General features: G+C 42.9%; 2 protein-coding genes across 3 annotated transcripts in view; one reads left to right on the forward strand and one right to left on the reverse strand.

Annotated features, from left to right (window-relative positions):
• Positions 1 to 878: 878 nt before the first annotated feature.
• The window catches only part of LOC139447060 (zinc finger CCCH domain-containing protein 13-like), a 41,620-nt gene continuing 25,852 nt past the window's right edge, over positions 879 to 16,646 (reverse strand). The window contains exons 13-21 of one of the 2 annotated variants that reach the window (XM_071228216.1): positions 16,145 to 16,424; positions 15,579 to 15,735; positions 14,550 to 14,633; positions 13,569 to 13,654; positions 11,211 to 11,332; positions 8,564 to 8,736; positions 6,730 to 6,942; positions 4,064 to 4,251; positions 879 to 3,826 (exon numbers count right to left, since the gene is read on the reverse strand). In XM_071228216.1, coding sequence (XP_071084317.1) covers positions 3,674 to 3,826; positions 4,064 to 4,251; positions 6,730 to 6,942; positions 8,564 to 8,736; positions 11,211 to 11,332; positions 13,569 to 13,654; positions 14,550 to 14,633; positions 15,579 to 15,735; positions 16,145 to 16,424 — 1,456 coding nt within the window. In that variant the 3' untranslated portion in view covers positions 879 to 3,673. Of the gene's footprint in view, positions 3,827 to 4,063; positions 4,252 to 6,729; positions 6,943 to 8,563; positions 8,737 to 11,210; positions 11,333 to 13,562; positions 13,655 to 14,549; positions 14,634 to 15,578; positions 15,736 to 16,144; positions 16,425 to 16,646 lie in introns of both variants that reach the window. The other variant, XM_071228215.1, reaches the window with a different exon arrangement.
• Positions 1,431 to 3,615, forward strand: LOC139448928 (involucrin-like). The gene is made up of 2 exons (XM_071230440.1): positions 1,431 to 1,463; positions 3,001 to 3,615. Exons 1-2 carry the CDS (start codon positions 1,431 to 1,433, stop codon positions 3,613 to 3,615), a joined length of 648 nt encoding a protein of 215 aa, XP_071086541.1.

The raw sequence follows: 16,646 nt of genomic DNA on the forward strand, positions 1-16,646 counted from the left end.
CTCATACTTTTGGATGGATGAGTGCTGCTTCAATCACAGATTGCTGGAGAATGAGTATGATTTTACTCCCACTGTATGCATGGATGAGTGCTGCTTCAATCACAGATTGCTGGAGAATGAGTGTGTATGATTTTATGCCACTTTTAGCAGTGTTCCAGCAATATCACAGCGAGCAACATCAGAAATGGGCTTCACAGATTGTACCCATGTGTGGAATTGAACCCAGATTTTCGATGTAACGAGCGAACGCTTTAACCACTTGGCTCTTAGCCTCCCCTTGCTGAGCTGTACACTAAATGGTGGATTTCATGTTCAGTGTGTGCAGGGTTTACTAGAAGATGTAGATCCACACCAGATTATCGCCAGGCTCCCATGACAGAGCTGAGACTGCGGCATGTAACACACGACTAACGGGATCGGATGGTCAGGACTTGGCTGAACATGTCATCGTATCCCCACTGCGTAGATCGATGCTCATGAAGTAAAACATTGGATTTTCTGGTCAAGATTTGATTATTCACAGACTGCTGTCATATAGCTGGAATATTGCTGAGTGCTGCGTTAAACAACAAACAAACAAACAAACAAACAAACAAAACAGCATTCATTCACCAATTGGCCCCAAATGGATTCTCGCGAATCATTTTCGACTTTTTTTCAAATACATTTATAACAGAAATCAGTCACATGAAGGGAGGAAACAGTTCATACTGCCATATACCTACACAGGTTAATTGTCTGTCAACCAACCTGGACTAGCAGTTTGTTACCCGCACTGGCGGCACAAGCTCAGCCCTGCACAAACATCCAATCACCTAGGTGAGTGTGCACGATCAGATGTAAGCAAAACAAACAAATACTCAAGTAAAAGTTTTACATTTTATTAAAATGATACCATGAACATATTTCCAATCAGACGTTCACCGCTACTGGCTGATATACACAATCACCTGCCACACACTCTGAGGCATAGCACTCACAAATACTGCAAAAATACTATGGAGCACTTAGAAATGAAGTCAGCCTATATCGAACAATTGGTACATTTCATGGTTTGAGAAAAGAAGCAATTTACATGGCATGAATAATACATGGGTGTTTAAACCATGAATGTTCTCGTTCACACTGATGATATGTTACAATGATACGGGAACTGAGATCTCACAATGACTATGTACAACCCTCGGGAGTATTTCTGGTATTTACTTACAAACATGACATCTAGGATAATTTCATCCATGAAAGCCAGCCATCACAATAAGATCAGAATACAAACACATTTAAGATGAAGCTTTCATCTCACACAATGGCTGTTTAATGCTCTAGACTAGAATTGAATAATACAAAACTATTTTATTAAACACATTCAAGCGATGCTGACATTGACATTGATCTGTTAGATGACCTAGACTCATAAAACCTTTGATAACATGACCAACACACAAGCTGGAGACGCTAAGATTGTCAGTACACCTGTACCACACTGAGCCCTCATGTGACAGGAGCAATCTCCATCTTGTAATGGACGCCTTGCTGGATCGGAAATTGAAATAACCTCTGATCCCACAGAAGGTAAAACATCTGACACAATAGACCATTAACAGAAATATTTTACTTCCACCAGATCAGCAACACACAGAGAAAATAACACCACAAATGAAAATCAACTGAAATATCTGACCCCACAATGGATCAGCAACTGAAATATAGCTGACACAACAAAATCAGCAAATGAAATATAACTGACACAACAATGGATCAGACACTGAAATATCTGACCCCACAATGGATCAGACACTGCAATATCTGACCCTACTAAGGATCAGCAAATAAAATATAGCTGAGACAATGATGAATCAGTAACTGAAATATCTGACCCCACAATGGATCAGCAAATGAAATATAACTGACACAACGAAGGATCAGACACTGAAATATCTGACCCCACAATGGATCAGACACTGAAATATCTGACCCCCCAATGCATCAGCAACTGAAATATAGCTGACACAACAATGGATCAGACACTGAAATATCTGACCCCCCAATGCATCAGCCATTGAAATATAGTGGACACAACAATGGATCGGACACTGAAATATCTGACCCCACACTGGATCAGACACTGAAATATCTGACCCCCAAAGGATCAGACACTGAAATATAGCTGACACAACAATGGATCAGACACTGAAATATCTGACCCCACAATGGATCAGACACTGAAATATCTGACCCCCCAAAGGATCAGCAAATGAAATATAGCTGACACAACAATGGATCAGACACTGAAATATCTGACCCCCCAAAGGATCAGCAAATGAAATACAGCTGACACAATGATGAATTAGTAACTGAAATATAACACAACAAAGGATCAGCAAATGAAATACAGCTGAGACAACGATAAATCAGTAACTGAAATATAGCCGACACATCAAAGGATCAGCAAATGAAATACAGCTGACACAGCGATGAATCAGTAGCTGAAATATAGCCGACACATCAAAGGATCAGCAAATGAAATACAGCTGACACATCAAAGGATCAGCAAATGAAATACAGCTGACACAGCGATGAATCAGTAGCTGAAATATAGCTGACACAACGATGGATCAGTAAATGAAAAATAGCCAATACATCGCAAGGATCAGCAAATGAAATACAGCTGACACAGCGATGAATCCGTAACTGAAATATAGCTGACACAACGATGGATTGGTTATTGAAATATAGCTTACCAGATGGTTAAGCAACTGAAATATAGCTAAGACCAGGATGGATTCTTGACTGAAATATAGCTGACCAAATGGTTAAGCAACTGTAAAATCTGACTCTTGTGGAACAAAAAAACCCAGTCATAAGCCCCCTAAGTATCAGCCATTCAATATATAATACCACAATGGGTCAGCAAATAAAACGAAAACACATGAATCACCAACTAAAGTATCAGAAACCACAATTGGCAAGCAACTGAAATATCTGACCTCCGTGGACCAGCAACTGAAATATCTGACCTCCGTGAACCAGCAACAGAAATACAGGACCTCTGTGGACCAGCAACTGATAAATCTCACCTCAGTGGACCAGCAACTGAAATATCTGACCACTAAGGACCAGCAACTGAAATATCTGACCACTGTGGACCAGCAACTGAAATATCTGACCACTGTGGACCAGCAACTGAAATATCTGAGCACTGTGGACCAGCAACTGAAATATCTGACCACTGTGGACCAGCAACTGAAATGTCTGACCACTGTGGACCAGCAACTGAAATATCTGACCACTGTGGACCAGCAACTGAAATATCTGACCACTGTGGACCAGCAACTGAAATATCAGACCACTGTGGACCAGCAACTGAAATATCTGACCACTGTGGACCAGCAACTGAAATGTCTGACCACTGTGGACCAGCAACTGAAATATCTGACCACTGTGGACCAGCAACTGAAATATCAGACCACTGTGGACCAGCAACTGAAATGTCTGACCACTGTGGACCAGCAACTGAAATATCAGACCACTGTAGACCAGCAACTGAAATATATGACAACTGTGGACCAGCAACTGAAATATCAGACCTCCGTGGACCAGCATCTGAATATCTGACCCTGATAACACCTCATCTATGTTGGACATGACACCGCTGTTTGTGTCTCTGTCTCAGCTATGTTGGACATGACACCTCTGTTTGTGCCTCTGCTTCAGGCCCCTTCTTGTCCGGTGTGATGTCTCGGCCCTGGCGGAACAGCTGGACACTCAGCTTGGATAGATCTGTGTCCATCACATGGCTGGGGTACACTGGACTCTGGTCAAACACCTGCTTCAACAAAATCATACTATCAGATGGTGTACAGGGTATGAAAACAAATTAAATTTGCGGGAAACTCAAAATGTTTTCCACCATGTTGCTGAATAGTTTGGTACTGTGTTCACTGGAAAACATTTCGTGACAGATCAAGGTACCTTGTATTTACAGAGTAACAACATTACAACTGGTTCATTTACAAGCAGTCTTTGACAAATTATCAAGAAACTGCTGTGTAACAATTCCCACCTTATCAACTTTACAAAGTCTCCTCCTAATCTCCAGGTCTTTGCGTGCACATAGTGCTCTGCGATGGGAGCCAATGTTCTTCAGGAGACTGGCTCGCTCCCGGAGTTTACGCAGAGCGGCACAATGGAAGGCTGCTACTGAGTCATGTAGAACAAATTTCTGGGATGTTTTTTCCTTGTTACCATCGGCTGAAACATCAATACTTTCTGTACTACAGTGGTAGACTGCAATCAGACCGGTTGGAAAAGTAAGGGTTATCAAATATTTGCTTGTTTGTTGTTTAAGGATACACTCAGCAATATTCCAGCCATATGATAGAAGCCTGTGAATAATTCTGGAGACCAGACAATCCAGTGATTGAAATTTTGAGCAACGATCGGTTGCCATCTGAGTACTATGAGTGAGTGAGTGAGTATGATTTATGCCGCTTTTAGCAATATTCCAGCAATATCACGGCGGGGGACACCAGAAATGGGCTTCACACATAGTACCCATGTCGGGAATCGAACCCGGGTCTTCGGCGTTCTGAGTACTATGACACTCAATCAACCAAGTAATTGAGCCTGACCACCAGATCTATGACAGTCATGACTAGCATAGGTTGCTGGGGACTTATTCTAACTGTGAATTCCAACTGGAAGTCATGACAGTTTGAAATGTTCAAAACAAAGACAGACACTTACAAAAAAGTTACTGACAGCTTTGATATTACGAAGAAATACAGTGTTTATACTGAGAACTTAAAACTAAGACTAAATATAGTAAAATTTTATTTGAATAAAATATGATGTCCTCGAAAGGAGAAACACAGATGCCGAAGTTCAGCTCTGTCATACTGGCAATTTCATAGGAGAAGAAGTACTGGGATCACTATGAGGGTGACCCAGGGTGTACTGGGATCACTATGAGGGTGACCCAGGGTGTACTGGGGTCAATATGAGGGTGACCCATGGTGTACTGGGATCACTATGAGGGTAACCCGGGGAGTACTGGGATCACTATGAGGGTGACCCAGGGAGTACTGGGATCACTATGAGGGTAACCCGGACAGTACTGGGGTCACTATGAGGGTAACCCGGGTTGTACTGGGATCACTATGAGGGTAACCTGGGGTGTACTGGGATCACTATGAGGGTAACCCAGGGTGTACTGGGATCACTATGGGGGTGACCCAGGGTGTACTGGGGTCAATATGAGGGTGACCCAGGGTGTACTGGGGTCACTATGAGGGTAACCCGGGGAGTACTGGGATCACTATGAGGGTGACCCAGGGTGTACTGGGATCACTAGGAGGGTGACCCATGGTGTACTGGGATCACTATGAGGGTGACCCATGGTGTACAGGGGTCACTATGAGGGTGACCCAGGGAGTACTGGGATCACTATGAGGGTAACCCGGACAGTACTGGGGTCACTATGAGGGTAACCCGGGTTGTACTGGGATCACTATGAGGGTAACCCGGGGAGTACTGGGATCACTATGAGGGTGACCCAGGGTGTACTGGGATCACTATGAGGGTGACCCATGGTGTACTGGGATCACTATGAGGGTGACCCATGGTGTACAGGGGTCACTATGAGGGTGACCCAGGGAGTACTGGGATCACTATGAGGGTAACCCGGACAGTACTGGGGTCACTATGAGGGTAACCCGGGTTGTACTGGGATCACTATGAGGGTAACCCGGGGAGTACTGGGATCACTATGAGGGTGACCCCGAGAGAACTGGGATCACTATGAGGGTGACCCGGAGAGAACTGGGATCACTATGAGGGTAACCCGGAGAGAACTGGGATCACTATGAGGGTAACCCGGAGAGTACTGGGATCACTATGAGGGTGACCCGGAGAGAACTGGGATCACTATGAGGGTGACCCGGAGAGTACTGGGATCACTATGAGGGTGACCCAGGGTGTACTGGGATCACTATGAGGGTGACCCGGAGAGTATTGGGATCACTATGAGGGTGACCCGGAGAGTACTGGGATCACTATGAGGGTGACCTGGGGAGTACTGGGATCACTATGAGGGTAACCCGGGGAGTACTGGGATCACTATGAGGGTGACCCGGAGAGAACTGGGATCACTATGAGGGTGACCCAGGGTGTACTGGGGTCACTATGAGGGTGACCCGGGGAGTACTGGGATCACTATGAGGGTGACCCAGGGTGTACTGGGATCACTATGAGGGTGACCCAGGTTGTACTGGGATCACTTTGAGGGTAACCGGGGGTGTACTGGGATCACTGTGAGGGTGACCTCGGAGAGTACTGGGATCACTATGAGGGTGACCCGGGGAGTACTGGGATCACTATGAGGGTGACCCGGGGAGTACTGGGATCACTATGAGGGTGACCTTGAGAGTACTGGGATCACTATGAGGGTGACCCAGGGAGTACTGGGATCACTATGAGGGTGACCCAGGGAGTACTGGGATCACTATGAGGGTGACCCAGGGTGTACTGGAATCACTATGAGGGTGACCCGGAGAGTACTGGGATCACTATGAGGGTGACCCAGGGTGTACTGGGATCACTATGAGGGTGACCCGGGGTGTACAGGGATCACTATGAGGGTGACCCAGGGTGTACTGGGATCACTATGAGGGGACCCAGGTACGTCCTGAGACCAAATCAATCCTTACAATCTTCTCTGGCCCAAATTACCTCCATCATTTTCTGTCTTCTCTGACTCGTCCAGCTGTTTCTGACACACAGTCTTGATCTTCTCAAACAGTTCATCCCCAGCATAGGCCCGTGAGACCCCTATCTGGCTGAATATACTGGCAGGGCTGAACCGCTGGAGAGCGGAACCCTTAGGTTTGGGCTTGGCTGCATCCTTGAGGCTGGACCAGTCGATGTCCAGGATGTTTACAATACCTGCAACAGGACACAAGAATCATTGCAGGCCTGGAGGACATGGGAGGACTGGTTTCTTTGTTTACGTGGTCTGTAAATAATCAAGTCTGGATCAGACCATCCAGTGACTGACATCATGAGCATCTATCTACGCAATTGGGATATGAGGACATGCATCAACTAAGTCAGCGAGCCTGACCACCTGATCCCGTTAGCCGTCCTCTTATGACAACCATAGTCGCCTTTTAAGGCAAGCATGGGTTGCTGAAGACCTTTTTTAACCCTGGATCTTCACGGATCCTTTAGACACATGACCATTTTGTTTATTTTCAATGCCAGCATACAGCATGATTGACTTCAGCCTGAAGGTATGTACTGCATCCAGTAGGGAGTGGGGATATTTGACAAGCGTTTTGGACCAGTTTGAAACTTAATTTACTAAAAGACCTATTCTAAATCGTCTCTTTACTGGTCGGGAGACTTGTGACCCAGGACACAGTCTGCTGTATTATAGATAGCCTCTACACCATCCTCAATTATCCAGTGAATCATTTGATCATAGTAAACACTGTGGACCTGTTTCTCACCGTAGCCTCCTTTTCCCCCCGATTTGCATGGCACAATCCTAAAATGAGCCATCCAATCAAATAACTCTCCTGAGGGGTCCGGGGTATATTTCATGACAGAAAAGGGATATAATACACTTGATAATGGAGGCTGCCTGATAACTGTCTGGGCCTGGACCAGACAAGCCAGTGGTCGTGAATGTGAGCAGCATCTGGATTGACAACTGCAGTTTGCACTGTTGCATGTTGCCGGACACAACTAATTGTACTGTTGAATTAAGACAAGTTCTATGGATGAACAACTTCTTTATTATAATTTGTGCGACGTTTCGGTGTAGATCCTAACATCTTTACCTACACCGAAACGTCGCACTAATTGTAATAAAGAAGTTGTTCATCCATAGAACTTGTCTTACTTCATCACACCAACTTCTAAATGCCACTTAAAGAAGTTAATTGTACTGTTTCTGGTGGATTTAGGATGACATTATTATATGTTGAGGGGCAGTTTCATTTTGACTTCAATCTCATTCAAATCCGATCTTAGTTCTCACTATCGCTAAGCAAAGATCTGAGGACATCCCATTAAGGGTCACGGTCAGAACGACCTTTCATCCAACCAATCAGAGCGTCTCTTACCAGATCATGAAAGTGACAGACGGAATGGGTTTTCTAATCATGCAATTTCGAAATATTTAACAGAGGGTATTCCGAACGACAGTTACAAGTTTTATGATTATATCCATACAATCTAGGCCATCTAAAAGCCATTCCTGAATGTTCTTCTTATCAGTTTTAATTTTTTTAATCGAGAATACACCAAAATATGTTTCGAAGCGTAGTCGCCAGTTTGAAACTAGTGTTGTAAAGCTCGAGAAAGCTGCCTTCTGATTGGCTAATGTCGATTTCTTGTCAGTCATTTCATTGGTCGGTCAAAATTCGCGAAAGGACGTTCTGACGTGACCCGTAATGGGATGTCCTCAGATCTTTGTTTAGCGGTAGCGAAAACTATGAGATTGATTTCGACTTGTGATAAACGTAACGCCAAGACAAGAACTCCGACTGAGAAAACTTACTTGATTGTACTTCACCATCATCTTCCATGAAGCCATCTTCATCTGAAGAGATCTGTTCATACTCGGGCAGGGCATCCATCTCATCCTCAAACTGCCTGTCCTTGTCCTGCCCGACACCCGGTCCACCCTCCTCTCCCTCGCAGGACACCATGCTGCCGGACTCCCCATGCACTCTAGAGGGAATACACCTTGCATCAGTACGGCTCCCATCAACACAAGAAAACAGCTTCATCCATACCCTGCCATACTTGCATACCCTGCCATACTTGCATACATGTAATTGTGAACAAATAATTGTTATTTCTGAGAAAACGATTGGCACCTGTCTTAATCGGCTCAATACATTTACATGTGTCATGGAGAAAGAATGAAATGTTTCTCACCAGAAAATATAATGATCCTCAGTTGCCTTTGAAAAGCATAAGATTAAATTTTCACCCAAAATGTCATCTGTACTGGTTTCTGATAAACGTTAAACAAGGGCCATAACTCTGTTAAATAGTTTTTTGTAAAATGTTTTTTGAACTCAATTTCAAATTTGTACTGACCAAATTTCTTATCACCCGTTCATTTGCCGGAATTCGCTGAAGGGGTACGGTGTAATTTTTTTCTGCGCATAATATTAAAAAAAAATCTCCAAAATGCTGCAGGCGCTAGAGGGGGAGCGCATTATACTCAAGTAAATACAGTAAATAAATGGCAACAGATTGTTTCTTCCTTGTAAACTGGAGTTGCTCACCAGAATTAACAGAGAAGCCAAACCAAACCAATCCCAGACAGGTGACTTGTAGGATGCAGCTCAAGCATCATGGTGACTAAGAGTTTCAGAGTTACGTTTCACCCTTATAAATCATGATACCCAGTGTGTGATAAAACAGGTTCTTGGTTTTCTAAGTCATCATTAATTGATATGCACAATAGCATCTCAATGACTAAAAAAATACACATATTGCCTTTAACATTTTTTAAAGCAATAGCATATTGTTGTCATGAGAAAGTTGTGTTGCACATGTGAAAAAAACAAGGCCAGGCCAACCCTGAACTCCCAAACAGTGCATGCAGCAAGTGTATTTTTTTCAATCATTTTTTGTTTAAAAACAAAGATATCTATCATTTTTAAGTATTTCTAAAGTCTAAAAGTTATAAACACTTTTGCTTTTTTTTTATTTTGAGATTTAAAGATGAGGTGAAAGGGGGTTTAACATCGCGTTGAAAATAATTGCATTTATATAGCAACCTGCATGCATGTGTGTCTGCTTGTACTAGTCCGGACTGATGCCAATTTTATAGTGCTAGCCCACTGAGATACCAAGCCGCAGTTTAACATGAATACCAAATTCAGACACAGTATACTGACTCTGAACTGACCAGTCCTTGTTTTAGCCCATTAATGCCGAGCGCCAGACAGGGTAACAACAAGTACCATCTTTTGACATCTTTTGGTATGAGTGAGTGAGTGAGTATGGTTTTATGCCCCTTTTAGCAATATTCCAGCAAAATCACGGCGGGGGACACCGGAAATGGGCTTCACACATTGTACCCATGTCGGGAATCGAACCCGGGTCTTCGGCGTGACGAGCGAACGCTTTAACCACTAGGCTACCCGACCGCCCCTCTTTTGGTATGATGTGGCCGGGATCGAAACCCCGGATCTTCCTCTCTACCAGTAGACTAGAGTGACACAGATTAGAGATGCCATTTGATCATGACATCATGGTAACAAATGATCTGCAAAGCTATGTGACGGAATTTCATAGCAGCAATTTCTCCTCGGAGACATCGCTAGATCTCAGCCACCTGATACTCCTGTGGCAGCCAGATTTGGGGGATAAAGTAAAGTGGGAATTTTGCAAGATAACTAAAAAGTACACCATGCACAGTGAAGGTTCATACAGATACGGAACACAAGCATTCAAGGCCTATTCCAGCCTTTTCAAGTTTTATTTTAGTTGGGTTATTAGCCTCAGCCTTTCAATATCTTAAACCCAGCATACTATATATTACATAATTAGTTGTAAGACCTAAAGAGCAGTATGAACATCTCAAATTTTCCAACAAGACTTATTTTCACAACCCCAAAATAAATAAATAAGGTCTGTCATGAATTCTTCATGGTCTTTGGCAAACAAATCACACTTAAACATCCTTGTCATTTTGTACAAGTTCAAGGCTGTTCAAGCTATCTTGGTGATTTTCAAGTCATTTTATGGTTGACACTTGATATTAAGGCTTTTCACGAGGTCTGATGTCTGCATGAACTTGAGAATAACCCTTCTTCTTTCTGTACTTGGGTGAGTGAGTGAGTTGGGTTAAACCCTGCTTTTAACAGTATTCCAGTTATATTGCGGCGTGTCAGCTTAATGTGGGAGGAAAGCCCAAAGTGATGCAGGTCTTAGACGTTTACCACTTCAGTGAAACCCACCAGCACGCATATGGTGCTGACAAACCTAGGAACATAATCGGGCCGAACTGGGATTTGAACCCACAATCACAGGTTATTGGCATGTCCAAAGGACGCAACTCTGCACATCGAATCGCGGCACCTTAGACGACTCGGCCACCAGTGCCCCCTTCTGTACTTGGACAGTTACTTTAATTACAAACACTTCAGAAAGACCTATCAGGGTTAATAACTCGCAACAGATACCTTTCTTTGATGACTTCCAACATGTGATCCTGGCTGACATGTATCTTCCTGTCAAGGGCACTTCCTCGACTGCCAAGACTGCTTCGACTGGGACTTCTCTGGCGGCGCTCCTCCCTCTCGATCTGGACACAAGATGTGACCCTTCGTCAACTTTAACCTCACACAATTCTAAAAAGTGATTTTACCAAGAATTTGGAAACTGCTTGATTCTGATTGGTCAATCAGGGTTCAAATCACAATAACCACCTCTGGTAAAAACAGTTTAACTGAAAACAGCATCATTGCAAAAAACAGTCTTTATAGAAACTTCCTTCTTTCTCATTCACTAAACAGTGAATTGTCAGTGATTGATGAATCTACCAAATTGTACAATTGTACCCAATTCGTAAAAGTTGTGATGAAAAAGCAAAAAAATTCGTCCAAAGACCTACTTTCTTCTACAAACATTTATAGTTTGTTTGTTGTTTAACACCGCACTCAGCCAAATTCCAGCTATATGACAGCGGTCTGTAAATAATCAAGTCTGGACCAGACAATACATTGATTGACATCATGAGCATCAATCCCCGCAATTGGGAGGCGATGACATGCATCAATCAAGTAAGTGAGCCTGACCACCCGATCCAGTTAGTCGCCTCTTACGACAAGCATAGTCGCCTTTTACGGCAAGCATGGGTTTCTGAAGACCTATTCTACCCCAGGTCTTCATAGGACACAAATATTTTCTGCATGAAGTGATACATATTCACAATTGTAGTTTTTTACATGCAAAACATTTCCACACTACAAATAATTTTTGCACTTGAATCCAAGAACTTTTCACCAAAAGTTTTATTGCAGTAGCAAGAGTTAAAATTCAATAGACACTGCCTTTTAGAAAGTGGTCAAATGTAACATATCTTATATTTGGGAGTACACTTTCCTAGCAAAGAACAATTGCTAGTACTTTTTTGGGTGGAGTCAGAATAAGGTACCTTACCGACAGCACACAAAGTGAGCGACAAAACCCACTTAGCCACCGCTGACACTTAGCTGCCTTAGTCTGAGAGTGTCGGTTTGAATTCTGGATGGGACTCCACTCAAAAAAGTACTAGATTTTGTATTTTTGAAGAGAGTGCAGGATTCACTCTTGGAATTTTCTGACATGGGCCCTTTATGTGAAAATTTCAAATATTCCAGAGGTACGCCATACAGCACAATGTTAAAATGCCCCATTGCCTTTGAAAATGTGGGCCTTTTTTCAAATCTAGGGGCTAAAAGCACAAGGCCCCACCCTAGAATTATCCCTGAAAGTGTCATCCCTAATATAACACGTAACAAGAGTTACATGACTAAGAACTTGTAATCAACATAAATTGTCTACAGTGCACGTAGAAACACACCTACAAATGGTTTCTAGGCATACAATTTAGACATGAAGCTGGATCTTACCACATGCTTCTAACCACCAATACATTAGAAGTAGGAGGAATGTACAGGTCAAGGTTATCTACAATGGACTTGAATGGACTGATTTGCCAAAAATGATAATCAAACGGTTGACAATAATGTTTCCAAATTCAACTGAATTAACACAAAGTTGAAAAAGAAGTTGCTCACTAATCATTTCACAAGGGGCAGCTCATTTGTGATTTAACTAGGGGACAGCTCATTAATGATTTCACAAGGGGACAGCCCATTAATGATTTCACAAGGGGACAGCTCATTAATGATTTCACAAGGGGACAGCCCATTAAAGATTTCACAAGGGGACAGCTCATTAATGATTTCACAAGGGGACAGCTCATTAATGATTTCACAAGGGACAGCTCATTAATGATTTCAAAAGGGGACAGACAGCTCATTCATGATTTCACAAGGGACAGCTCATTGATAATTTTACAAGGGGTCAGCTCATTAATGATTTCACAATGGGACAGCTCATTGTTAATTTCATAATGGGTCAGCTCATTAATGATTTCACAAGGGGTCAGCTCAATAATGATTTCAGAAGGGGACAGCTCATTAAAGATTTCACAAGGGGCAGCTCATTAATGATTTCACAAGGGGTCAGCTCATTCATGATTTCACAAGGGGACAGCTCATATATGAGAAAAATCTTACCAAAAGCATGATTTTAGGAAAATATTTTCAGGTTAGTGACGAGGTGTGTTCACTAAAATCTGCAACTCATTCCAAGTTCAGGCTTGTCAACACAAAAGGTAGCCTCACAACTACATATATCCATCACTTCACACTCCAACACACATCATAAGGACTACAGGCTAAAGTATCTCATGCAGAAGAACAGAAAACTCATGCAGCCCCAACTGATCGGCCAAGTGCCACCGGCCGTGCCTACATGAGCCATACCTCTACCTCGGCCTGGTTCAGGATGTTGTCCGCCATGTCGTCCTCCGACCAGTCGCTGAACTGCACCGACCGGATACTCGCGTGGTCCGACGCTGTGGAAGGAGAGAGTTTGCAGGCCATTAAGTTTGTTTGTTTGTTGTTTAACGCCGCACTCAGCAATATTCCAGCTATATGACAGCAGTCTGTAAATAATCGAGACTGAACCAGACAATCCAGTGATTGACATCATGAGCATTGATCCACGCATTTGGGATACGATGACATGCATGAGCCAAGACAGCGAGTCTGACTACCCGATCCCGTAAGTAGCCTCTCACGGCAAGCATGGGTTGCTGAAGACCTATTCTACCCCGGATCTTCTTTAGTTTGAAAAGGTGGGTCAGGATATAAACATTATATGTTTTCAAATATTAGGAACCAACAGCACCTAGCAACATTCTGATGCACCCTTTCTCAATGTGAGCTCTCACAGTAGTATTGCCTTGGAGTGCCACGTCACGACACAATGAGGGTTAATATTCTCTTTAAGTCAACACAGAGATAACCTTATTATTCCTTGTTATCATCTGGTCTCCATGTTCTTGAACATCTGAACTTGAATAATATCTGTTATACGTTGTCACACAAATACCGATTTGCACATGTTTGAACAAGTCTAATCAGACCAGAACTGGTTATTAAAGAAACTGTGATGGGCCTACTTAACAGCAAATGTGAGGTTACTGTCAAGGATGGTGGCCCAAGCTTCTTCATATCTTTCTGCTTAGGAAATAACAACAAATGATATTTTGACTTCACAGAACAGACATTGTACTATAAGAAGACGAGGCAATTGTTTCAACTTGCCGTCACTCAACATCGTACTGTAAGAAGACAAGACATTTGTTTCAATTCCCTGTCACTTAACATCGTAGTATAAGTAGACAAGACAATTGTTTCAATTCCCTGTCTCTCATTCACCCAACGCGTTATGGCAATACTTCTTACCTCTGTCATCATCCGCAAGGGAAGACTTCCCTCCAAGGGAGACAATTGCAGAAATGTTGTCTTCATCATACAAGTTGTCATCAGCTGTTGAACACAATGCACATAAATGTTAAATTCAACTTTGGGATGTAGCCACTATTAGCCAGGACGAGACAACCAGTGGTTGTTATTTTAAATGGGTCTTGGACAATCTTTGGGCACCATGGCCTTCCCCTTTCAAATGGAGACAATGGGAGAGAAAACAGTCGATCCACGAAAATCCTGATAACCTTGCTGTCCTGGTATAATCAGTTTGACAAGGACATTAATTGTAACAGTTTGGTCATCGCTAATGACAGTTGATGTTATTTAAACATCTTACACTTACAGGGTTTTTTTTCCCACAAATTACACTTTCAACATGTTTTATTTAAATTCCATTTACTTTTCAAACAGTGATATAAGTGACTGTCCCAATCTGCGCCGGCAAGAGTACATGTGCACCTTGACCATAATGAGTGACTGAGTATGGTTTTAAGATACTATTAGCAATATTCCAGCAACATCACGGCAGGGGACACCAGAAATGGGCTTCACATATTGCACTCGTGAGAATCGAACCCAAGAATTCAGCGTGACAAGCAAATGCTTTAACCACTAGGCTACCCCACCGCCCGGACCAAAAGAATTCTTTTTGATTGAGATTATCTCAGATTGGCTGCTGCAGTAGATTTTGTTCACACATTTGTTATTCAAAGTGTCAATGATTTAATCTGTTGTTAATTCGATAACAACTGTATTAGAAGATATGGATCAAAACACATATTTTGTCCCAATGTGCCCCGGGCTCCCCTGTGTTTTACAAATGCACACATTACATACATTGATGTCTTGTGGATAATCAAATTTGACATGGTTATTTATGGTTTGGTCATCTTGTACAACAAGCATGTGTTATAATGGACCTGTTCTGTTAACATGAATTGGTAAGGCTTTCAAATTGTCTGGGCAATCCCCGACCTGAAAGTAAGTGACCGAGTCAGCACTTACCTTTCCGAGGAGCAGCAGGAGGTGGCTGTGGCTTCTTCTCCTCAGCCTCTGGAGGCCCTACTCCTTCTTTAGATTTGGAACTCGACCCCGACAGCGACCTCCTTCTGGCCTTCCCCTTGTCTACTTTGTCTTCATTTTTCTCCTTGCTAGGTTTGGGCTGGAACAGAATATCATGATGTGCGAGTGAGTGGTTCAACGCCTCTTTCAGTCATTAACACAACATGTCAACTTGATGTGGAAGTGAAGCAATGAGCAAGGTATGGATCATTATTGGGTTGAATCAGTGATCAGAGGATCCTAGCATGTCTAAGGGAAACAACTCAACAGAATGAAATTGTGGCTTTATAGACCATTAGGTCTTCTGTGGCCCCTCTTAAAGTAATGTCTGAGAAGCCAAGTTCTCCATACTAAGAAACATGTTACAGTCTAAATATTTGGCACTCTAAGCAAGAATTTACCAAATTATTGTTTGTAACAGTCTACAAGCAGATATTGAATTTGAACAAACATACACCTCAGAAATAAAATCCTAAACTCATATGTACCAGTCATATAGAAAAACTCACACTAATGCTACGACTTTTTTCGGACTTGCTTGGAGCATCAATAGATGTAGCATCCTTTTTCCGTGACTTTTTGTCCCGGTCAACACTTCCTTTCCTGCCAGACTTGTCCTCCCTGTCAGATCCACTGTCACCACGGCGACGGGAACGCTGTTGATCTCGGTCCAGAAGACGCCTGCTGTTGTGACTGCCTCGGCTGCGAGATGAACTAGCTGGAGAGACCTCACGCAGGCGCTTGGGGATAGGAGATAGTGGCAGTTCCTCCTTGTCAGGGCCTCGTTTCCTTCATGAAAATTAATTGTGTATAAACTGCCACATGTGAGGACATTGAAGGATGATGGCCAATAACATACACTAAATGCATCTACTGATCTAAAGGCAAATGTATTTCAGTTAACTCATGGTCCAAATAAAGCAACACTCAAAACACTGGACTCAACCCATGCCGCTTCACTCAGTATATTTGCTAATACCAAAGAGTTCGCGTTTTATTTAGTCATGGTAG

This window comes from Haliotis cracherodii, unplaced genomic scaffold (assembly GCF_022045235.1).
Source record: "Haliotis cracherodii isolate W230 unplaced genomic scaffold, xgHalCrac1.p SCAF_7, whole genome shotgun sequence".
Taxonomy (NCBI): Eukaryota; Metazoa; Mollusca; class Gastropoda; order Lepetellida; family Haliotidae; genus Haliotis; species Haliotis cracherodii.